Source organism: Gorilla gorilla, chromosome 5 (assembly GCF_029281585.2).
Source record: "Gorilla gorilla gorilla isolate KB3781 chromosome 5, NHGRI_mGorGor1-v2.1_pri, whole genome shotgun sequence".
In the NCBI taxonomy this organism is placed as follows: domain Eukaryota; kingdom Metazoa; phylum Chordata; class Mammalia; order Primates; family Hominidae; genus Gorilla; species Gorilla gorilla.
Window position 1 is genome coordinate 45474268 of NC_073229.2, and position 24339 is coordinate 45498606.

General features: G+C 45.8%; 3 protein-coding genes and 1 non-coding gene across 4 annotated transcripts; 1 reads left to right on the forward strand and 3 right to left on the reverse strand.

Annotated features, from left to right (window-relative positions):
- Positions 1 to 116: 116 nt before the first annotated feature.
- LOC101128104 (histone H3.1-like) lies at positions 117 to 17218 on the reverse strand. The gene is made up of 2 exons (XM_004043477.5): positions 16844 to 17218; positions 117 to 461 (listed from the first exon to the last, which is right to left on the reverse strand). The coding sequence occupies exons 1-2, from the start codon at positions 17168 to 17170 to the stop codon at positions 132 to 134; spliced, it is 657 nt and encodes a 218-aa protein (XP_004043525.2). The 5' UTR covers positions 17171 to 17218; the 3' UTR covers positions 117 to 131.
- A 107-nt stretch (positions 17219 to 17325) lies between these two features.
- Positions 17326 to 19569, reverse strand: H2AC17 (H2A clustered histone 17). The gene has a single exon (XM_004043476.4). The coding sequence runs from the start codon at positions 19519 to 19521 to the stop codon at positions 19129 to 19131; it is 393 nt and encodes a 130-aa protein (XP_004043524.1). The 5' UTR covers positions 19522 to 19569; the 3' UTR covers positions 17326 to 19128.
- A 216-nt stretch (positions 19570 to 19785) lies between these two features.
- Positions 19786 to 23760, forward strand: LOC101129167 (histone H2B type 1-O). Its single transcript, XM_055390517.2, has one exon. It carries the CDS (start codon positions 19835 to 19837, stop codon positions 20213 to 20215), a length of 381 nt encoding a protein of 126 aa, XP_055246492.1. The 5' UTR covers positions 19786 to 19834; the 3' UTR covers positions 20216 to 23760.
- Positions 23761 to 23847: 87 nt separating this feature from the next.
- LOC115935134 (U7 small nuclear RNA) lies at positions 23848 to 23910 on the reverse strand. Its single transcript, XR_004070836.1, has one exon. It is a non-coding gene; the product is annotated as a U7 small nuclear RNA (small nuclear RNA).
- Positions 23911 to 24339: the final 429 nt, after the last annotated feature.

The following is a 24339-nucleotide window of genomic DNA, read 5'->3' on the forward strand; positions in this document are numbered from 1 at the left end:
TCGCTAATTTGCCAAAACTGCCATACGTTTAAGTGTTCTTAAGAAATTAACTGTCTTTAGTCTACAGCTCTTTCACAGACTTCATGGGTGGCCCTGAGAAGGGCCTTTGAGGAACCGTCTAAGTAAAACACTCAGCCGCCAAAGCCATAGAGGGTGCGGCCCTGGCGCTTGAGCGCGTAAACCACGTCCATGGCTGTGACTGTCTTGCGTTTGGCGTGCTCCGTGTAGGTAACTGCATCGCGGATTACATTCTCCAAAAACACTTTAAGAACTCCGCGTGTCTCCTCGTATATAAGGCCTGAGATGCGCTTAACGCCTCCACGCCGTGCCAGGCGTCGGATGGCGGGCTTGGTGATGCCCTGAATGTTGTCGCGCAGAACTTTGCGGTGGCGCTTAGCGCCTCCTTTGCCCAGACCCTTCCCGCCTTTGCCGCGCCCAGACATGTCTTGTACTAAACAAAATGCAACACGGCAAGCCTCGCAGCAGTACTTTATATAGTAATAAATCGGACCTGATTGGGAACTCTCCACACCAGCTGCATCCGGTCAGCCGATTCACAGACCTTGCGCCCTGCCCACGACTTCAGGAAAAAATGGAAAGGGGGGTACTTAAACTCCAGTTTCTAAAAATGATGCCCAGTTAAAAATTATTCAGCTCATCTTGCCCTTCTACAGTGTTTTAGGCTGACCACCGCTGCATTCCATTGTCTGGGTCTTTGCAGCCTGTTTTTCCTGTCACCTCTTAGCATCGATTGTTCTAGTGCTTTGTGGCTGCTGGAATCAAGTGGCGCCATCTCTAGAGGGGTAATCACAGTCGTTTCGGGCATTTGTGAAATAGCGTGTAGAAACTGCTTCCGTACAAACTCGAAGTGATCAGCCTATGGAATGGCTGACTGCAAAAGACGACGCCTGATGATAGCTCCAAGGTGGGATTCCTCACCTTTCTCAAATTTGGTTCTCTATTCTTTTCCTTACCTTTTACTCTTTCTGTAGCTGTCCTTTCTGTTCCTTTCTCTCCCTCGCCAACCACATTTTTGGGGCAAGAACTGACTTTCTATTTTTTTTCCTCATTCCACCTAGAAACACTTCAGGAAGCTGTTTGAGAAAGAAAGGTGGCTTTTACCCTGTATTTCCTTAGAATGGTGAAGGTGCCGCTTGAGCTCCCTCATGTTCCTCTTTTCTGTTGAACTAGGAAATCAGCTGTGCCCAGAAACCCTGTCTTTTACATTTACAAATAAAGTGCAGGAGGGAAAGACCGAGGATGACTTTATTCCAAGAAAAAGAGTTTCAAATGGCCGGACGCGGTGGCTCACGCCTGTAATCCCAGCCAGAAGGGAGGCCGATGCATGTGGATCACAAGGTCAGGAGTTCGAGACCAGCCTGGCTAAGATGGCGAAACCCCTTCTCTACTAAAAATAAAGAAAATTGACCGGGCGTGGTGGAGGGCGCCCATAATCCCAGCTACTCAGGAGGTGGAGGCAAGAAAATCGCTTGAACGCAGAAGGCGGAGGTTGCAGTGAGCCAAGATCGAGCCCCTGCACTCCATGCACTCCAGCCTGGGCGACAAAGTAAGAGTCCGTCTCAAAAAAAAGTTTCAAATAAATGTTGTGTGACCTTCCTGACCTAGGCTGGCTCTGCCTTGCCCTGCCTTCCAGCTATCAGATTTCGTTTCTCAGTAATGTTTACCTTTTATATTTCAAATGTGTATGATTATTTACCCCTTTAGCAAATATCTAATTTTATTCTAAAAATCAGTCTCTGCAAGTACATTATGAACTACTCTATGATTACTGTATGTGCAAAACATTACATACTCATGTTGTATTAGTTAATCAATTTCTCACTGAGCTAGGCTGGCCTCTTTTTCCTTTTTTTTTTTTTTTTTTTTTTTTTTGACAGAGTTTTGGTCTTGTCACCCCAGGCTGGAGTGCAATGGCGAGTTCTCTGCTCACTGCAATCTCCCCCTCACGGGTTCAAGCGATTCTCCGCCTCCCGGATTCAAGCGATTCTTCAGCCTTAGCCTCCTAAGTAGCTGGGATTAAAGGCACCCGCCACTACGCTCGGCTAATTTTTGTATTTTTAGTAGAGACGGGGTTTTGCCGTTTTGGCCAGGCTGGTCTCGAACTCCTGACCTCACGTGATCCGCCCACCTCGGCCTCCCAAACTGCTGGGATTACAGGCGTGAGCCACTGCTCCCGGCCTTATTTTTTGTATTTTTAGTAGAGACGGGGTTTCACCGTGTTAGCCTGGATGGTCTCTATCTCCTGACCTGGTGATCCACCCGCCTCGGCCACCCAAAGTGCTGGGATTACAAGCGTGAGCCATCGCGCCCAGCGGTTAACCTCTTTTTTGTTATTAGTTCAGGCTGTGACCCTTATGGTCTCACAACTTCTGTACCCTACAGCATTGACATCTGTGTTTTTCAGAGGTGTAAATTCTTTTTTTTTTTTTTTTTTTTTGAGGCAGGCTCTTGGTCTGTCACCAAGGCTGAAGTGCGATCTTCCCACCTCAGCCTCCCCAGATCCTGGGACTACAGGTGTGAGCCACCACCCATTCCCGGCTAATTTTTGTATTTCTTGTAGAGATGGGGTTCCACCATGCTGTCCAGGCTGGTCTCGAACTCCTGGGCTCAAGCAGTCCACCTGCCTCGGCCTTCCGACGTGCTGGGATTACAGGTGTGAGCCACCACATCCGGTCCCTACTAAATTTTCTATGTTAAGTCGTTAAAACAGATACTTTGTTAGTTCTCTTCTCCTACCAGCATGCAAACAAATAGAAGATTTTTTAATTTAAAAAGAAAGTTTGTTTCATTTAAATTAAGTACTTTTTAAATGACTCCTTTTTGTTTTCCTCACATGATAATGTTAATTGAAATGACAGTTGCTCAGTATATCCTTGTTGTTTAATCGGGATAAATTGTGTATTCTCTTCACGCTAAAAAAGAGTGGTACTGCCCTAGGCAGGTGGATCACTTGAGGCCAGGAGAGTGAGACTAGCCTGCCCAACATGATGAAACCTCGTCTCTACTAAAACACAAAAAATTAACTGGGCATGGTGGCCTGTGCTTGTAACCTCAGTTACTTGCGAGGTTGAGGCACAAGAATCAGTTGAACCCAGGATGCAGAGGTTACAGTGAGCCAATATTGCACCATTGCACTCCAGCCTGAGTGACAGACCAAGAAGCTGTCTAAAAAAAAAAAAAAAAGTTGTACTTCTACCATGCTTCAAGATTGACTAGAAAAAAAGAAAACAAAAGAAATAAATAATAGAAATTAAAAAGATATTTTAAAAAGAGATTTAAAAGATTTACTTTTCCTGGCCAGGCGCGGTGGCTCACGCCTGTAATCCCAGCACTTTGGGAGGCTGAGGCGGGCAGATCACCAGGTCAGGAGATCGATACCATCCTGGCTAACAGAGTGAAACCCTGTCTCTACTAAAAATACAAAAAATTAGCCAGGCGTGGTGGCACACACCGGTAGTCCCATCTATTCTGGTGGCTGAGGCAGGAGAATCGCTTGAACCCTGGAGGCGGAGGTTGCAGTGAGCCGAGATCGCGCCACTGCACTCCAGCCTGGCCGACAGAGCGAGACTCCGTCTCAAAATAAAAAAAAAAAAACTTTTACTTTTCCAAGAGAAATGTTGCCAATGTTTTCATTTCCATATAATTCTTTCTATGCTTAAGCAAATGAATGAATGAAGTGTGCTTATCTTTTCGATGTTCTGAGGGATGCTTGCTGATCTGCAGTTGTCTCTGACAATTTCTTAATGTCCTTACTTTAGAGTATTTTAACCACCAAGTTTGCCCCTGCCTAGACAGAGCCGATTTATCAAGACAGGGGAATTGGAATAGAGAAAGAGTAACTCACGCAGAGCCAGGCATTCGGGGAGTACAGTTTTTTTTTTTTTTTTTAGCGGTAGCAAGGTTTATTGTGAAGAGAGAAAGGACAAAGCTTCCACAGCATGGAAGGGGATCCGAGGGGGTTGCCCGGGGAGTACATTTTTTTTTTTTTTTAGCGGTAGCAAGGTTTATTGTGAAGAGAGAAAGGACAAAGCTTCCACAGCATGGAAGGGGATCCGAGGGGGTTGCCCGGGGAGTACAATTTTTTTTTTTTTTTAGGTTTTTTAAACCCACTTTTATTAATTAATTGTAAGTAATACAAATATTCCAAAAATTTAAACAGACACTTAATGGCGTCCTGCATTACAAGTTTTTGAATACAACAAATTTATCAAACCATGAATCTGTAAGCAAGGTAGTCAGAATCCCATAGCCCACTCACACTGGGAAGCAGATCCCCTACCCTCCAAATGGCATCTTGAAGGGGGAAAGTGGCACGAAATGGAACATGATAAGCAAAAAAGCTGACGAGGCCCAAAGAGGAGGGTCCACTCCAGGGGCAGGCCCTACAACGTTAAAAGAATGGGGCAGCTGGCCCGACCTCTGGCCTCCTCTTCCCTGGCTGAATGTAGATATTTACCAGCATTTAGAAAAAAGTAGAAAAAGACAGAACTAAACCCCTGTTTAGGAAAAAGGGACCAAGGGACAGCAGTGGTTAAGTCATCCACTGAGGACCTGAAGGGGAAAATGGACTTACCTTTCTCATATACTTGGCCTGGCTAGGACACTGGGTGCCAGACAGCCTTCTGAGGGTATTTTCTTTCTAAATGAGGCCTCAGGAACAGGTAGGGGCAGCAGAATAGAATAGCATCCATTTCCCAGGGAAAGACTGCCTTTACATTTCCCATGCTTTTAGCACAAAGCAGCGTCTGGGCCACTGTTATCAGAGGTGAGTTTATACATTTACAAAATGCTTAAAATCTTTGGGAAGCAGGAGGAAGCTAAACAGAAGGTCCCAGGTTAACTGAAGGCAAATTCACTCAACCTCTCTAGTAAGGGACCCATGGGCTACCGAGCGTCCCCTCTACAATGTGCAGAGTGGAAACCCTTACCTGACCCTTTTCCAAACTGGTCCTGTATCCAAAGCTCCCCCTATGAGAGGGACGCGAACATCAGGCTTTTGATTTAGAAGCCCAATCAGAGAGACACACTGTGTCCCTGAAGAGGCACCTTAAAGGAACTGAACCTGGCAGGTAGGCAGATTCCTGGCATGGCTTGAATTGATGCTGACCAGGCATGGTGGCCTATTGCCTTCTGAAGACCAGTCTCAAGTGGGAGGGGCTGATGGTGGGAAGCCCTAGAAGAGAGTCTGGGATGAAGCGGCCTCCTCCCTGTCTTGCCCTCCAAAATTGAGTCTGGCCTGATTCCTTTGAGGAGCAAATTTTACAATCATCCCTCACCCTAACACACGGTGAAACTGGAAACCCAACAGCAAATAATGACTAGGCTGGCTCTGGTCCACATGAACGGACCCTGGCTAGGTTTGGCTGAGTAGCTTCTCTGGGGCAAGTGGGAATGGCATTGCTGTGGTGGAGTTGCAGGTGGGCAGGCAGGGTTCTGATGGGAATGAGGCCTAGAAAGCAGGGGCTTCATGCAGATGCAGCAGGGACACTCCCACCAAGCCATCCTGGGCTTTGGTCTTGGGTCCCACACCAAGCACTTGGACAAGCCTGTTAGGACAGGGGGTGGCACATGCTCTTCCTCCATCTGGAAAAACATGGAGATCCAAGGGAGGGTGGAAAGGGTCCTTGCAACTCAGTCAGCTTAGACCCTCTTATTGCTTATTTAGTCAGAAAAGCCAAGCTGGGACCAGATGGCAAAAGATTTGGCCAAGGGCTAACCCTTAGGGTGGGGTTGGAAGAGAGGCCCCTCCTGCAATATTAGGATAGCAGCCTAGGTTAGGCCTTGGGTCCGAAGCCACAGCTGGCTCTAAAAGTCTGAGCTCCTGCTTTCCTTCAAGAGACGGTATATTTCTGGCTAGCACATGGGATCGTTCTCCCTTTAGGTACACCGGGACCCCACAGGCACCGGGGAGTGATGCTGGCGGAAATGGCCACACGAGTTCTGGGGACTCTGTTCCACTTTATGATTCCAAAGAGAAAGACAAGGCCTTATAACCTTGGGACAAGGAGGGAAGGTGGCACCACAATGCTAGAGAAAAATGCCAGCCAGCCACCGCTGAGAGCACCAAGCTGCTGCTCTACCGCCTGCTTTTCTCAAAACTTGTTAGTTCCTGAGGCTGGATCTAGGGTGTGGCAATGGAAGGGATGATGGGGAAAAGTCCTGAGTGGGTGGTGTCCCTGCACCTAAAGCAATTCACAAATGTTTTGTGATACCTGCCTCCAGGGAACACAAAGATGGGAATAGGAGCGCCCTCCCACCCCAGGAGGAGGGAGGGAGGGAGGGAGGAGAGAACCCCACTCACCCGACGGAGGCCACAAATAAGGCAGTGATGCTGAGGTGGGGCTCCTTTTTGGGAGGCCCCTTGTGCTCGTAATTACAGCAGCACTTCCTCTTGTTTTCCACCCTGGGAAAACTTCCATTTTGTGATGACTTTAATTTTAAAGCATTCACTATTAAGAATCTTTGAAAGCAGGAGACACCCAGAGTGCAGGTCTGAGGGGCTCACTCACTCCTGTTACCAGAGGCAGAAACCATGCGCATTAGGCTGGCAAATGGCAAGAACACTCATTCCCCCACAGCCCAGGAAGAGCAAGAGTTCTGAGGCCTTTAAGAGGAAAAGCAACAGCCAGGAAGGATGAAGGCTGGGACAGAGCTCGGTACAGGACAGGCCCTGGGGGAACACACAACAGGAAAGAGCCCTGCCCAAGAAATGGGAGGGGCTGGGGCAGCTTAGTTCTTCCCAGCCTTTGGAACAGAAGTACAATTTTTAAGGGTAACTTGGTGGATGGGGAGAAGCCAGTGAGCCAGGAGTCCTGACTGGTCAGGGATGAAAGCATAGGGAGTCGAAGCTGTCTTCTGGCACTGAGTCGGTTCCTAGGTGGGGACTGCAAGATCAGATGAACCAGTTTATCGATCTGGGTGGTGCCAGCTGATTCATCAAGTGCAGGGTCTGCAAAACATCTCAAGTGCTGATCTTAAAAGCAGTTTAGGGAGGGTCTGAATATTGTAGCCTCCAGCTGCAAGTCTCCTAAACCATAATTTCTAATCTTGTGGCTCATGTTTGTGTCTAGTCCCCAAGCAAGAAGGAGGTCTTCTCTGGGAAAGGGCTGTTATGGTCTTTGGTTTTTTGTTTTTTGAGACGGAGTCTCACTCTGTCACCCAGGCTGGAGTGGAGTGGCGCGATCTCGGCTCTCTGCAAACTCTGCCGCCCAGGTTCATGTGATTCTCCTGCCTCAGCCTCCCGAGTAGCTGGGATTACAGGTGCCTGCCACCGCATCTGGCTAATTTTTGTAGTTTTACCAAAGACGGGATTTCACCATCTTGGCCAGGCTGGTCTTGAACTCCTGACCTCGTGATCCACCCGCCTAGGCCTCCCAAAGTGCTGGGCTTACTATAAACTATGTTTCTCCCAAAGTTAGTTCAGCCTATGCCCAGGAATGAACAAGGACAGCCAGGAGGTTAGAAGCAAGATGGAGTTAAGATAGATCTCTTTCACTGTCATACTTTTGCGAAGGTGGTTGCAGTGTTGGCCTCAATCTTTTTTAATATAGTTAAAAATTTCCATCTGATATGCCACCTATTTATCTCATTGACACCCAGTTTTGTTTGTTTTGCTTAAGGCTTTAGAATTGGTTGATAGGTTGTGTTTTACATGGCTTTTTCCCCCTCTTTGGTCTTCATCCACAAATAGTTTGTTTATTAGTACTTCTAGTTCTCACTTCTCCTGTCCCCCATACACACACATAAACACACCACACACACAAAGACACACACACACACACACACACACACATACATATATATATAAAACGCAGTGAGACGCTGTCTCAAACAAAACAAAACACCCTTTGCTATTCAGTCTTTTCCTCTCCATTAATTTATTCTCTGAAATCTTGCATTCTACTTCACTGGCCTTTGCCAGGTCAGAAACTTAAACATGAGACATGGAAACCTGAAGTTTTCCTTCTTCCTTGGCCCTGCCTCAGAGAAATCACCATCTCTGCTCTCATCCTCAAAGCATCTTTAAGTGTTTTTTTTTGTTTTTTGTTTTGTTTTTGTTTTGTTTTTTGAAACACGGTCTCACTGTTGCCCAGGCTGGAGGGCAGTGGTGCGATCTACGGCTCACTGCAACATCCGCCTCCTGGGTTCAAGCGATTCTCCTGCCTCAGCCTCCCAAGTAGCTGGGACGCGCACCATGCTTGGCTAATTTTTTTATTTTTTGGTAGAGACGGGGTTTCACCACGTTGGCCACGCTGGCCTCCAGCTCCTGACCTCAAGTGATCAGCCCACCTCGTCCTCCCAAAGTGCTGGGTTTACAGGCATGAGCCAATGCGCCCTGCCTGCATCTTTAAGCTTATAATACCCCCATGTGGTATTAAGACCAATTAAGATGCCAGGTACGGTGATTTGGCCTATAGTCCCAGCAACTCCAGAGGCTGAGGGGGTAGTATTACTTGAGCCCAGGACTTCGACGTGTCAGTGAGCTACAATGGCACCACTGTACTTCAGCGTGGATGACAGAGTGAGACCCTGTCTCTAAAAAAGCAAAACAAAGAGACCAATTAAAGAACTTTGAAGATACAGAATCCACTGCCCTTCTTGATTTCTCTTTGTCTTACCGTGCCCTTTTATTATTATTATTATTATTATTATTATTATTATTATTATTATTATTTGAGACAGAGCTTTGCTCTTGTTGCCTAGGCTCCAGTGCAATGGTGGATCTCAAGGGATTCTCCTGCTTCAGCCTCCCAAGTAGCTGGGATTACAGGTATGCGCCACCATGCCTGGCTAATTTTGTATTTTCAGTAGAGACGTGGTTTCTCCATGTTGGTCAGGCTGGACTCTAACTCCCGACCTCAGGTGATCCGCCTGCCTCAGCTTCCCAAAGTGCGGGGATCTCAGGCGTGAGCCACGGAGACCGCCCTCCACCCTCTTGCATGGCGTTTACTATGCCATATGTTCCATATTCTTTGCGTGCTTATGGCTTTGGTTTTTTGGAGACGGAGTCTCGCTCTGTTACCCAGGCTAGAGTGCAGTGGCGCGATCTCTGCTCACTGCAACCTCTGCCTCCCAGGTTCAAGCAATTCTGCCTCAGCCTCCCGAGTAGCTGGGACTACAGTCGCAGGCCGCCACACTCTGCCAATTTTTTGTATTTTTAGTAGAGACGGGGTTTCACCGTTTTGCCCAGGCTGGTCTCGAACTCCTGAGCTCAGTCAACCCACCCAAAGTGCTAGAATTGCAGGTGCGAGTCACCGCGTCTGGCCGAGTGCTTATGGTTTTAAACCTGACTTGCAAAACTCTTTATCAGGAAACCTCTTAGTTTCTCCTGAAAGTCTTTCAACTTATCATTGAAAGGGTCAGAATTTAGTTGTAAAGAATTTATTTGGCTGGGCGTGGTGGCTCACACCTGTAATCCCATCACATTGGGAGGCAAAGGCGGGAATGTCAGAGGCGTGTGAACCAGATCAACACCATCTTAAATAGGAGCTGGTAAAATAAGGCTGAAACCTCCTGGGCTGCATTCCTAGACGGTTAAAGCATTTTAAGTCACAGCATGAGATAGGAAGTCAGCACAAAATACAGGCCATAAAGACCTTGCTAATAAAGCAGATTGCAGTAAAGGAGCCAGCCAAAACCAAAATGGTGATGAAAGTGACCTCTGGTCGTCCTCACTGCTGCACTCCCACTAGGGTCATGACAATTTACAAATGCCATGGTAACATCAGAAAGTTACCCTATATGGTCTAAAGAGGGGAGACATGAATAATCCACCTCTTGTTTAGCATATCATCAAGAAATAACCATAAAAATGGGCAAGCAGCAGCCCTCAGGGCTGCTCTATGGAGTAGCCATTCTTTTATTCCTTTACTTTCTTAATAAACTTGCTTTCACTTTGCACTGCGGACTTGTCCTGAATTTTTTCTTGCAAGAGATCCAAGAACCCTCTCTTGGGGTCTGTATTGGGAAGCCTTTCTTTAACAGGAGGATTGCTTGAGCCCAGGAGTTCAGACCAGCCTACCAGCCTGGGCAACATAGCAAGACCCCTGTCTCTATTAAGAAGAATTTTTTTTTTAAGTTTATTCAAACGAAAGCTGGGAATAGCCATTTGGAAAACAGACTCCAGGATCAATGGAATCAATCAGAGCTCCAAAGATAAAACTAAAGATCTTGCTTACATAGATAGAAAACAAAGAAATTTAGTAGAATTTTAAGTTTCTGTACAAAGGTGGCTTACGAGGTACAATTTGATTAGTTACAGCTTGTTTTTATTTTCTTTCACATTTAAAAGAGTATATTTAAAATTCCATCTTATACAATATGATAGTGACGAAGTCTTTGTGTAAGAGAGAAAACAGGGAAGTTCATCTATAATAAGAATCAATAGTGAAGAGGTAAGGGAGTCTTCCCTGGTGTCCTGTAGTCATTTACAACGTTTTACCACAAAAGGCAGATTTATAAGAGAAAAGCCTTACAAATGTGTTAACATGCACATGGGAAACAACTACAGAGTATTTACCCACTTCCCAACAGTGTACAAAGGTTTACAAACATTCTTTTATTTATTTATTTTTTTTAGATGGAGTCTCGCTTTGTTGCCCAGGCTGGAGTGCAGTGGCGCGATCTTGGCTCACTGCAAGCTCCACCTCCCAGGTTCACGCCATTCTCCTGCCTCAGCCTCCGGAATAGCTGGGACTACAGGCACCTGCCACCACGCCCAGCTAATTTTTTGTAACTTTTAGTAGACACACGGTTTCACTGTGTTAACCAGGATGGTCTCGATCTCCTGACCTCGTGATCCACCCGCCTCGGCCTCCCAAAGTGCTGGGATTACAGGCGTGAGCCACCGCACCCGGCCTACAAACATTCTTAAGCTAGATAAAGGTTACAGAAAGGAGGGCTTGGGTCATAGCTAAACAAGTTACCGGCGGGTTGTGAGAAGAGGGATTCTGTTGAGGAGCAATAAATGATTACTAGGTAGAATGAGTAGACTGGGGAAAAGAGATTAACTTGTAAATAGTTCTCTTTGGAATTTGAATGCTCCTGGGAGACAACATTATCTTGTGAAAGGGTCTGTTCAGGTATGGTTACATTTTTTTTTTTTTTTCGAGTCGGAGTTTCACTCTTGTCACCCAGGCTGGAGTGCAATGGCGCAATCTCGGCTCACCACAACCTCTGCCTCCCGGGTTCAAGCGATTTTCCTTCCTCAGCCTCCTGAATAGCTGAGATTACAGGCATGAGCCACCACGCCCAGCTAATTTTTTGTATTTTTAGTAGAGACGGGGTTCTGCGTGTTGGTCAGGCTTGTCTCGAACTCCCGACCTCAGGTGATCCGCCCACCTCGGCCTCCCAAAGTGCTGGGATTACAGGCGTGAGCCACCGCGCCCGGTCAATGGTTACATTCTTGATTTTTTTTTCTATAATAGGTAATGAGATTACAGGGAAGAGAATAAAAAACAATTGTTCTCGTTGGTGGGCTGGGACTTTAGGCAGATAAAAGAACTTCAGAGAACAACTTCATCCAGTGCTTTGAGATAGAGGATTTAGAGATTTTGAAAGGCATGGTCAGAGAGAACTTGAAGCTTCTTCAGTTCAGCATGTCAACCCACAATATTTTTGGTTATTAGTTTCTGAGCCTCAAGAAGATGTAACTGTCATGAGGTCTTGAGCATCATCTGGTCTGAGTTAGGTAAAGGACAGTGAAGGAGGCAGATAATGCACAACTAAGATCAGTGATTGGAAGGGGGGAGGTCTGATCTCTGCTAGACATTTACAGGACAAGAACAATGAGGAAAAGAGTTAAACTATAATCTGAGAAGCAGAATTGAAAATATGCTACATGAATCAGTCTTCAGAGCTTAAGTTCCCCTTTGGCATAATAAATTTAGAAGTCCCTCAAATTTTATTTATTTTTTATTTTTGAGATGGAGTCTCACTATCACTAGGCTAGAGTGCAATGGCACGGTCTCGACTCACTGCAACCTCCACCCCTCTGGTTCAAGCGATTCTCCTGCCTCAGCCCGAGTATACAGGCGCGCGCCACCACGCGCAGCTAATTTTTTGTATTTTTAGTAGAGACGGGGTTTCACCCTGTTGGCCAGGGTGGCCTCCATCTCTTGACCTCGTGATCTGCCTGCCTCTGCCTCCCGAAGTGCTGGGCTCACAAGCGTGACCCACCGCGCCCAGCCCTTTTCTTTTACAGTATGAATTGAGTGGCAACAGTAAGGTTGATGGGGTCTTGAGTTCAGCTCTTGTTTTTGACGTTTGCTTATATCTTGACCTCAGAAAAGAGAGCATTTGTTAGTATTCATCCACTATATTTTACTTATTCATTCACTTAAATTACCTCTACTTTCATGTTATTACAAATATCACTTTGATGAATATTCTTGATATATCCTCATATGGGTCTATAGGAGAGTTTTCTTGGAGCATAGGCCTGGGCACAGAAGGAATGGTTCTCCAAAATGTCTTTTGCAAAGCCACCATCAGTAAACCACCACATGAGAGTGTTTCTCCATCTCCCATCCAACACTAAGTTATACCCAGTGCTATAAACTGAAAGTTTGTGTCCTCACAAAATTCAGTGTTGAAGCCTAGTCTCCAATGTGGTGATATTAGATGTGGCCTTTGGGGGGCGATTAGGTCAATTTCCCAAGAGAATTATTTACATTTAATCTCTGTTCTCCAAGCCATTTATTCTCCCTACTAATTATTTATTGCCCGTAAACAAAATTACCTATATTTCCCATCTTTCCTCTCCCTTCTGAAATAAGGCTATATAAGTATTTGGGCCTTACTGGGATATTGGATGATCACTCAGTGATTCTCTCCCATGTATACATCACAAATTCATTTGCCATTTCTCTTATTAATCTGCACTTTGTGAGATGATTTTTCAGTGAAACTTCAGAGGGCAAAGGGGAAGTTTTTCTCTTGTTTCTCTACACTACTTATGTAGATTAAAATTTTAATGTAGCTTGTACTAGTTTCTGTCTGAGAAAATTCAGTATTTCTAGTCTTGTGCAGATAACAAACCTTATTATTATCAGCAGATATATAGAAAAACATGTTTTTTACATTTTAGAATCTTTTTTTTTTTTTTTTTTTGAAGCAGAGTCTCACTCTGTTGTCCAGGCTGGAGTGCAGTGGTAAAATCTTGGCTCACTGCAACCTCTGCCCAGGCTGGAGTGCAATGGTGCAATCTTGGCTCACTGCAACCTCTGCCTCGTGGGTTCAAGCGATTCTCTCGCCTCAGCCTCCTGAGTATCTGGGATTACAGATGCGTGTCACCCCATCCGGCTAATTTTTGTATTTTTAGTAGAGACAGGGTTTTGTCGTCATGTTGGCTAGGCTGGTCTCGAACTCCTGACCTCAGGTGATCCACTCACCTTGGCGTCCGGAAGTGCTGGGATTACATGCCTGAGCCACCGGGTCAGACCTAGAATCTCTTTCATATTGAGAACCATATTTTTGGGAAACAGTTTTTGTAGCAGATTCCGTTTGAGTGGAAATCTACAGAAGTTTTATTTATAGGCCGGGCGTGGTGGCTCACGCCTGTAATCCCAGCACTTTGGGAGGCCGAGGCGGGCAGATCACGAGGTCAGGAGATCGAGACCATCCTGGCTAACATGGTGAAACCCTGCCTCTACTAAAAATACAAAAAAATTAGCCGGGCATGGTGGCGGGCGCCTGCAACTCGGGAGGCTGAGGCAGGAGAATGGTGTGAACCCAGGAGGCGTAGCTTGCAATGAGCTGAGATTGTGCCAGTACACTCCAGCCTGGGTGATAGAGCAAGACTCTGTCTCAAAAAAAAAAAGAAGTTTTATTTATATTTTCGGTGACTTTGCTTGCTGTCTTGTTTCATACCCTTTCAGGGCTTCAACACTTCTGGGGAGGAAGGAGTGGTTCTGAAGCATTTATTCTCATCTTTTCTCCCTCCTAAACAAAAATGTTTCCTGTTTTGGAACACAAGATTGGAAAATGTTGCTTTATGAAGCAGAAGCTAACAGAAATCATAAAAAATAAATAAATAGAAAATAAAAAATAAGAACGACTGGCCATTAGCAGAAGTCACATCATTAAAGTGATTTCTTTCTGTGTTACTGATCAAACTGGATTATTTCCCAAATCTTGACCAGTGACAAGAGTGACTTCTCAATCCAATCTTATCAGAGAATTTAGGTGTATTTCCCCATTTCTGAGGGTGAAGGTCGTTTTAAACTTCTGCTTTGATTTCTGAAGTTTCAATAATTTGAGTCTCTGGAATTAACCAACAGTAGAAAGATAAATAGGAAAAAAAAAGGCATACAAATTTATTACCTGAATATGCACAGGAGCCTCACAAAATACTATACTCCAAGAAATGATACCGGTGGGCTAGGGGAGGTACCCAAACGCCATTAGGATGTTGATCCCAGCCAGTGTCCAGGCCCTTGCCACTGCTGCCAGAAAGAATCCAAGGACAAGTCAGAAAAAGTACAGAGGTTTATTGCAAAGTGAAAAATACATGCTCAAGGAAGGGAAGTGCAGGCTTACTCAAGAGAGTCTGTCTTGCCCAGGAGTGATTGGGGCTTCTATCTTTATGGGTTTCTTTAACCAAGGGGTGGAATATCCATGAAGATTTCTGGAAAAGGGTGACAATTTCTCAGAACTGTGGTGCCATCCATTTTTCCATGAAATACGGGGGTTCTCGGAACTGTCATGGTGTTGGTGGGTGTCTGATTTGTATGTTAATAAGTGTATAATAAGGTCCCAGGTGAAAGCTAGGTCAAATCCAGTGCCATGTTGGGTCACAAGTAGGACTTAGCCAGCTTGGCAAACGTTTCGGTTTTCAGGGTCTTTTTGGCTCCTAGCTTGTGCAGCTATTTCAACAGTTTCCTTTTTGCTAGTCATGTGAAACTACTGCATGGAATATTCTATTCTCTTGTGACCACCCTATATTATTTCTCTCTCAGAAGGGCCAAATAATTGACATTTTTATGCCATTCTGAGACTACAGAAAGAAAAAAGGTCTTGAGACTTCTGGGGGTTTGGAGGAGGTGGTGACACATGTTGTAGGAGGGTGAGGGAGGAAAGGCAAAGGCACCGGGGGAGGAAAGGCAAAGGTTTTCTTGTTATGTAGATAAAGTCTCTCAGGTAATCACAGAATAGCTGACAGCCTGTGACAAAGTAGTTTTCTCTCCTTTTAGTCAGTCTTAGATTCCTCTTTAGGCAGGAAAGGGAGCCTCAGAGAAAGCCAGTACTTGCATCCACTGTTTACTAATGTAGATTTCCTTGATAGGTATACATTTCTTTTACAAAAGAGCTTTTCAGAGCTATTCCTATTTCTGCAGTTTCTCTGAATAGCCATCTTGAAATATGACAAAGTATACTTCGGGGTGGCATATTTTAGTCTCCCACAAGAGCCACTCCAAACTAAGATTCAGAGATAAAATCAGGTTCAATTAATATTTTTTGTGTACCTAATGTGTTTTCTGGGGCACTGTCCAAGGCCCTAGAATATATTACTGCATTTAACCTTTAAAGCAGTCTCTTGAGGAAAGTAAAGTGAAGGAAATAAAAATATTTTACCCCAAAAGATATTTCTTTGCCCTATTTTGAAATGGCTGCCTCAGGGCCCGGAGACCGATGAGGCCCTGCAAATCAGTCTTTTGTGGGGGAAATTTCCATTTGTTGCCAGGCTTTCCCTTTCTAGTCCTTTCCTGGATCTAGGAGAGATTAACTGAGAGTCTGATCCCTTTTTATTTTTATTTTTTAAGAGACCATCTCGCTCTGTCACCCAGGCTGGAGTGCAATTGTGCAATCATAGTTCACTGCATCCTTGAACTCGTGGGCTCAAGCAATTTTCCTGCCTCAGCCTTCTGAGCAGCTAGAACTACAGTTGTGCGCTGCAACACCCACCTTTCTTTTTATTTGTTTTTCGTAGAGACAGGATTTTGCTGTTACCCAGGCTGATCTCAAACTCCTGGGCTCAGGGAATCCTCCTTCCACTGCCTCCCAAAGTGGAGGGCATGAGCCACCACGCCAACCCTGACAAGAGACATTTACCATCTATTTTTTCTGAGGACTACTAGCTGTGTGTTTTCATCTACATAACAAGACCCGCCCCCCCTTGCTAGCCAAGTCTCTTCCTTTCTCCCTCCTATAATCTGTTTTCCCAGGATCCAAGCTTGCACTCTTTCTATAATCTCAAGGTGATATATAAACTTCTGTATCTCATTAGTGGGTGGGTCTTCATTTTGAAGTCTCCCGTGTCTATGTGCTAAATCAACCGGCCTCATGTCCGTGATTTTCAGCAAGCTTCCAGGGGACCCAAGGGGAGTGCCTGTTTCAGTTAAAAATGGCATCTCATGTAACCTGTAATCTAATTGTTAGTTATGGGGTTCTGGAGATGCTATCCCCAAAGGACAGCATGTGCAGGAAGGACTTTGGCTTCCCCCTTGAAGCAGATTGACCTTGGATATAGATTTGCTGACTTTCCTCGGAGAAAGTGAGACCCTTGTGAGATGGGTCACAGAGGACAAGAGAAAAGAACCGTCTTAGAAGATAAAGGACACTGCAAGGAATCAGAATGAACAACCCTTGACGACTTTCCGCCAGTTTATCCCTGCTTTAAAGTTGATTTGAGACAGTCAACCAATGGTGTTACAGCTATCCTCAGTGAGAACGTAAGTGGCTCTGAAAAGAGCCTTTGGAAGCTTGGAAGCAAGTAAGAAACCCAAGCTAGAGCAGGGGATTATGCTCGCTCGCCACGGATACGACGCGCAAGCTGGATGTCCTTAGGCATAATAGTGACGCGCTTGGCGTGAATAGCACAGAGGTTGGTGTCTTCAAAGAGCCCCACCAGATAGGCCTCGCACGCCTCTTGCAGCGCCATCACCGCCGAGCTCTGGAAACGAAGGTCAGTTTTGAAATCCTGCGCGATTTCTCGCACCAGGCGCTGAAATGGCAGTTTGCGGATGAGCAGCTCAGTCGACTTCTGATAACGGCGGATCTCGCGCAAGGCCACGGTGCCTGGCCGGTAACGGTGGGGCTTCTTCACACCGCCAGTCGCTGGAGCGCTTTTGCGCGCTGCCTTGGTGGCCAGCTGCTTCCGCGGTGCCTTGCCGCCGGTAGACTTGCGAGCTGTCTGCTTCGTCCGGGCCATAGTTGAGAAAGCTATGCTCTGAAAGCAAGCAGCTGAATGAGCAGTGGCTTCTACCAGAATTTATAACGATGATCTGATCCTGATTGGTCAGAACTGTTGTAGGAAAAACCTGGTTGGTTCTTAATACTATCTTCATTTGGTTCCTGCCACTTTTTTTTTTTTTTTTTTTTTTTACCTGACGGCGTCTAATTCTGTCGCCCAGGCTGGAGTGTGGTGGCGCGATCTCAGCTCGCTGCAACCTCCGCCTCCCGGGTTCAAGCGATTCTGCCTCAGCCTCCGGAGTAGCTGGGACTACAGGCACTTGCCACGACGCCCGGCTAATTTTTTTTAGTAGAGAAGGGGTTTCACCATGTTGGCCAGGCTGGTCTCAAACTCCTGACCTCAAGTTATCCGCCTGCCTCGGACTTCCAAAGTGCTTAGATTACAGGCGTGAGCCACTGCGCTCGTCCTCCGCGCCAATTTTATTTATTGGTTTCAACGAATCATGTTAAGATTCCCCCAATGAAAAGATAATCTGACCTAGAATTTGTGTAGGTCAGTCGTAGTCTTAAACTCATTTCCAATGGGTCATTTTTCCTATTTCGGATCGTGTAAAAATACATACAGTAGAACAACGTATTTGCTAGTATTTCCAAAAAGTAGTTCCGTTTTGTAACTGCTTAATTAAATCTTTTGATGACTGTACCAAGACCCAGAACAAAAACAATTTAAACTTAGGCTGGCACATTCTCCTCTAAAACACCAAAACTTTAATTTTGTCCAGTGTGGTGTGGGGAAGGACTTTGATAGGTGCTTGACTAAATGATACCAATAAATGGTATCTGACCTCTTCATTAACTGAGTTTAATGCAATCCAATGGCTGATTGGATTAATTATGTAAATCATTGCTTAATTCATTAGCATGCGCGGAATTACAGGTTTGGGTCAGTGATTAGATTTTGCCAGTGAATCTGGGTAGTTCTGACAACAGCATTTTATTAGGATGGAGATTTTAGTTGATCAAATAACTACCAGGTTGTGGTATTGATAAAGACCCATAAAAACAACAAAAAGGTTAGTTTAACATTTATTATATTCACAGGAGTAAATGATCACCAGAAATACTTTTGTTTGGGTTTTGTTTTTCTTTTTTTGAGACGGGGTCTCGCTTTGTCACCCAGGCTGGAGTGCAGTGGCGAGGTCATGGCTCACTGAAATCTCAAATTCCTGGAACTCAAGTGTTCCTTCTGCTGTCAGTCCGCCAAATACAGGCGAGGGCCTCTGCGCCCGGTATTTTTTTTTTTTTTTTTTAGATGGAGTGTCGCTCTGTCGCCCAGGCTGGAGTGCAGTGGCGTGATCTCGGCTCACTGCAACCTCTGCCTCCTGGGTTCAAGCGATTCTCCTGCCTGTCTCCTTAGTAGCGCTCGCCACCACGCCCGGCTAATTTTTGTGTTTTTAGTAGGGACAGGGTTTCACCATGTTGGCCGGGGTGGTCTCCATCTCTTGACCTTGTGATACACCCTCGGCCTCCCAAAGTGCTGGGATTACAGGCGTGAGCCACCGCGCCCAGCCATTTTTTTTTTTAAGAGGCAGGGGTCTCGTTATCAGGGTGGTCTCGAACTCCAGGTCCCTAGAGATTTCTCCCCTCCCCACCCACCTGCCTCAGTTTCCCAAAATGCTAAGGACTCATAAACCACCGCGCCTGACCCCAAGTTTTTTAAAGACCCAGGACAGTTTGTGGGGAGGGGACAATGAAGGAGGTTCCTTCACGTTATAAGGTAGCAGTTGGATAGTATTTACTAGGCCTGATTCAATACCTATATTTTACCCAATAGGAAAGTAATGACCTCAGTGCTTGAACTCGGCCACAAATTTGATAGGTTTGGAGAACAGAAGTGCTCAGTTCTTCCGTAGAAATGGTGGGTGGCTCTGAAAAGAGCCTTTTGTCTTGTAAGTTTACATTTTTAAAGTTCAGCCCTTACTTGCCCTTAGCTTTGTGGTGGCTCTCAGTCTTCTTGGGGAGCAGAACGGCCTGGATGTTAGGCAGAACACCGCCCTGAGCGATGGTAACTTTACCAAGCAGCTTGTTGAGCTCCTCGTCGTTGCGGATGGCCAGCTGCAAGTGGCGCGGGATGATGCGGGTCTTTTTGTTGTCGCGGGCTGCGTTGCCCGCCAGCTCCAGGATCTCGGCAGTTAGGTACTCCAGCACCGCCGCCAGGTAAACCGGCGCGCCGGCCCCGACCCGCTCAGCATAGTTGCCCTTGCGGAGCAGGCGGTGCACTCGCCCTACGGGAAATTGGAGCCCAGCTCTAGAGGAGCGAGTTTTGGCTTTGGCGCGAGCCTTGCCGCCCTGCTTGCCACGTCCAGACATGGTAAAACGACCTGTGGCCTAAGTCAGAAAGTGAGTGGAAGGAACCTACAGGGACGCGCATTTTATAGCAGCTGCTGGGCGCGAAAAAGAAGCTGGGCTATTGGCTAAGCTTGCAGCTCCCTCTTAATGCAAATGAGGTTTCTGAATATACGTGTTTTGATTGGACTATATTGATATTGACGTCATCTGAGTAACTTCCAATCAGACAGAAGAATTTCTCAATCTCATCTGCATATAGACTTGTAAATAAATCGGGCATAACCCAGCTTGTTCTCATTCTTGTTATTTGAGTGCTCTTTCACTCTCCTCCGCCATGCCCGACCCTGCTAAATCTGCTCCTGCCCCCAAAAAGGGCTCCAAGAAAGCCGTAACCAAGGCCCAGAAAAAGGACGGCAAGAAGCGCAAGCGCAGCCGCAAAGAGAGTTACTCTATCTACGTGTACAAGGTGCTGAAGCAAGTCCACCCCGACACCGGCATCTCATCGAAGGCCATGGGCATCATGAACTCCTTCGTCAACGACATCTTTGAGCGCATCGCTGGCGAGGCTTCCCGCCTGGCGCATTACAACAAGCGCTCGACCATCACCTCCAGGGAGATCCAGACGGCCGTGCGCCTGCTGCTGCCCGGGGAGCTGGCCAAGCACGCCGTGTCCGAGGGCACAAAGGCCGTCACCAAGTACACCAGCTCCAAGTGAGCTCTCGCAGCTGCCGGCAATCCAAAGGCTCTTTTCAGAGCCACTCACGCTTCCAGAGAAAGAGCCTGTGCATTTTGCTTGTAGTCTTTTGGGTGGGCTCCGGCCAGCCTCCATTAGGAGGGAAGACGGCGGGAAAAGGTAAGCTAAGCTCCTTAGGCTTTTTGCGTGTGAGTATAGACGCTCCATCAGACAAATTTAGCTTGGGTTCTTAGATACCCTTGGGGAAAAAGGCTTGCAGTTGTGCTTTAAGCTGTAATTACAAGTTTGCTTTCGGTTTTCGGTTACTCTTTCCTTTCGTTTTTTTTTTTTTTTTTTTTTTTGAAATGGAGTCTTGCTCTGTCGCCCAGGATAGAGTGCAGTGCCGCGATCTCGGCTCCCGGGTTCAACCAATTCTCCTGCTTCGGCCTCCTAAGTAGCTGGGATTACAGGCGCCCGCCACAGTGCCCGACTAATTATTGCATTTTTAGTAGAGACGGAGTTTTGCCGTCTTGACCAGGCTAGTCTCGAACTCCTGACCTCGTGATCCACCCATCTTGGCCTCCCAAAATGTTGGGATAACAGGCGTGAACCGTCGCGCGCGGCCGGGTTATTCTTTCAGTGCCTGTAACGTCCCCCTTCTTTGATTGGTCAACGCTCTATTTGAAAAGCCCGCCAAGGGCTGCAATTTGCCAGATAGTCTCATCCGGGTTGTTTTTTGAAGAGGTTCTCCCGGAATGGAAATGACCGTTATCTGCAGGAGCGCATCGGACTCTGGCGCCAAGAGCCGGAAGCTGTGAATTAACCGTCCCACTTTCTGCAGTTGTGCGGATCCTGGGTGACATTGACTTACCGGTGTCCATTTTCCATACACTTTAGAGAATAGGCATCTCGTCTGGCATCGCTGCAGATATGCTAGGGTGGGTTGAAATTATTGGTGTCAAAGCGGGACGGGAAACATTAAAGGCTAAGGAAGCTCCTTTAGGATAAAATGTTGAACAAAGAACCTGGCAACTTGGGAAAGCCGCTTTTTTGCAATGTTAATCAGTTGGCCTTGGTGAGAGAGGTGTGCCAGGATTAGCTGGGGCGGGGGCAGCGTTCAGGCTGGGATTTTAAAGTCCATGATTAGGAATCCTGAGATAGAAGTTGGAGAACCCCGCGTTTAAAGAGAAGCGGACCCCAGAAGAGATCACAGAAATAGGAGGTAAACCAAGAGCGTGCGAGTACAAGGGAGTGGAGACTTTTCAAGGCATGATCCACTCTTCTCAAGAGTGCCTGAATTCTCATAGCATTGCATCCTCTGCCACTGCGTTATCCCCTCTTCAATAAATTACTTCTATTGTAAATCTTTAGCAGCAAAATAGCAAGCCCCTCCACAATTCCACTCCAGGCTTTAAAATCACCCCTTAACTTTTCCTTTATTTGCCTGACGTCACTTCCTTTGCAGCTATGGGTGGAAGGCTATCTCGGACGAAGAGTCGCGTCTCTGTCACAGGTGACAAGCAGCCCCGAATTATGCCAATTGGTTAGTGGGTCGTTCAAAATACATTGTAGGATTTGCCGTTCACTTCCCTAAAATGTTCTCTTCCCCAGTCCCCGTACCTTGTCATTAAAGTTTGGTGCCTCGGGCTTGGCGACAGAGCTTATCGACAAGCTAAGTTACTTGGAGAGCAGTCCCCTGATTTCATCATGTTCTTTAACTTGGCATCACATTTGTCCCCTCCTTTCATTCCTCTTCGCTCTCTTTTTCGAGATTCGTTTCTCCCTGCCCATCCCGCGTCCTTGAGAGAACATCTGAGGGGTGATTAGCCTCCGAGTGGGTGAGAGAGTACGTGTGGCCTTCTCCTGCCATCTTGTGGCAAAAAAGCAAAAGCACAAGTTCAAGGCGTTGTGTTTTCCAGCCCCAGTTAAAATGCTTTCTTCTTAACTTTCTACTGAGTCAGTGGGCTAGGGCAGGGTTTCCATTTTTCACTCCTTTTAATTGCAGGATTCAAGTTTCTTCAAGAGTTGTTAGTGCGGAGGTTAAAAGGGAGCGGGAGGGGGGCGGGGGAGTTAATAGGAAGAGCGAGGAGTGGGTAAGGGAGAAAGTCCTGTTGAGCTTTGTGATCTGGTCAGAGCTGTCCAAAAGAAATAAACAAATAAAAAAAGCAAATGCTTTATACCCTAAAATAAATAATAATACGATCATGCTTTCTAGTTCTATTAGATTAAGTCCCCACACTTACAACTCAATTTAACCTTAATTATCTGTTTAAAGGCCCTGTCTTCAAATACCAACCACACTGAGGGTTGGGACTTCGACATGAAGTTGTTTTGTTTTGTTCTGTTTTTTGAGACAGAGTCTCACTCTGTCGCCCAGGCTGGAGTGCAGTGGAGCAATCTCGGCTCACTGCAACTTCCACCTCCTGGGTTCAAGTGATTCTTCTTCCTCAACCTCCTGAGTAGCTGAACTACAGACAGGCACCTGCCACCGCGCCCAGCTAATTTTTGTGTTTTTAGTACAGACAGGGTTTCACCATGTTGTCCAGGCTGGTCTTGGACTCCCAAAGTTCTGGGATTACAGGCGCGAGCCACTGCACCTGGTCTGTTTTGGGGGAACACAATGAAGTCCATAACAGCACTTAAGACCATTTTCCATGCTTTCATCCCGACTTTCTATTCCAAGTTCTCCTTTATAAAATATCTACATTTAGCTTAATTTGCAGATAAGGTGACAGTTATGATATTCCTTAAACCAGAAGTTAAAAGTCAGTTGCTAACAAAGGCCCAGCACATTAGAGCAAAAACAGCTGGATATTAAAAACCATGCCTTATCTCTATAAAGAGAGGTGCTATTTGCTATTTTTCTTGAAACACAGACTTCTGGCATATTTCATTTTTCCAGTTTTGATAGAGATAATTGACCAAGATATATTTCACTGTTTTCTTAATTCTGCTGTAAGAACAACCATAGCACAAGCATATTGATAAATGCCAACTAATATGGAAACTAACAGGACCAGTGGTAACGAGAACTGAAGACAAAACCTGTGCAATTTGATTTCACTGATTTCTCCCTTCTAGCAATGCAAGCACAAGGACAGTGTGACTTCCAATTTTTCAAGAGTATATGCAGCTTAATGTGAAATATTATAAATTTTCAATACTGAGAGCTAATAAAAGATTTATATAATGGTACAGACTATTAAATCTGTTGACTTCATCAAGTCCTTCACCTCTAAAGTAGAGATCTCATGAAGCCCTTCATCCTTGAAGTTGAGATCTCTGGACATTAACAAAGACTCCTGTATCCATGATAAGCTTTTCACCAAGCTGCTCTTTCTGCCATCAGGGCCCAGATCAAATGTCCCGGCCTTCCCAACTTTCTAAATTCTCAGCTGAAAATAATTCATTCCTCACTTGGCCCCTCTGGATAAAGCATCAGGCCTCACATACATCAGGCATTCAAGAGTTATTTTCTGCCAGTTAAGTAAATGGATACAGTGAATTAAAAGAAAAAACAAAAAATTCAGTTCTCACAGCTATGAGGTAAAAGTGGTGAAAGATGTTTGGAGTTGTTCATTGTGGATTGAGTAGTTACCTGGGTAAATAAGCCAGTTCTTTTCTATTTATGTTACATTTTCTTATTTTTTTATTAATGTTATTCTTTGTGGGGGTGGGGACTACCCAGCGAAAACCAGAAGGCCTGCTAGACAAATTCTAAAAGAGCTGTAACACTATTTTTTATTATTAATATTATTCTTAATTGACAAATCATAATTGTATACATTTTTGACAGAGAGTGTGATGTTTTGATATATTGTTGGGGCTCAGACACTATAACCCAAAATGAAGGCCTCAGCAGCAGCCTCAGAAGCAGAAGCTTTTCCCTGACCTCCTGCCCTTCCGTCTCTGATCTATCATTCTCCCTCAAGGTTAGCCACAGAAACTAGAATCTCTCTTCCCCAAGGCAGGTCATAAAAACCAGAATCCTTTTTCCCCAAAGCCAGCAGTAAAACCTACAAATATTACTCTAGCTCCCCTCACCCACCCTATTCCCCAAGGCTTTTTGTATGAAAACTGGCCATTTATGGTCAGAAATTATCTGCCCTACCTTGTTTGACTGTAGGTCATAAGACCCCTATTCAGAGAGGGACCTGCCCCATACC

Excerpts from the sequence above, each read along its gene's own strand:
- LOC101129167 (XM_055390517.2), top strand. The coding sequence starts at position 19,835 with ATGCCCGACCCTGCTAAATCTGCTCCTGCCCCCAAAAAGGGCTCCAAG.
- LOC101128104 (XM_004043477.5), bottom strand. The coding sequence starts at position 17,170 with ATGGCCCGGACGAAGCAGACAGCTCGCAAGTCTACCGGCGGCAAGGCA. Across the intron at positions 462-16,843 it reads GGCTCTTTGAAGACACCAAC|TTTTGTTTAGTACAAGACAT; the intron begins CTCTGTGCTATT and ends TGCCGTGTTGCA.
- H2AC17 (XM_004043476.4), bottom strand. The coding sequence starts at position 19,521 with ATGTCTGGACGTGGCAAGCAGGGCGGCAAGGCTCGCGCCAAAGCCAAA.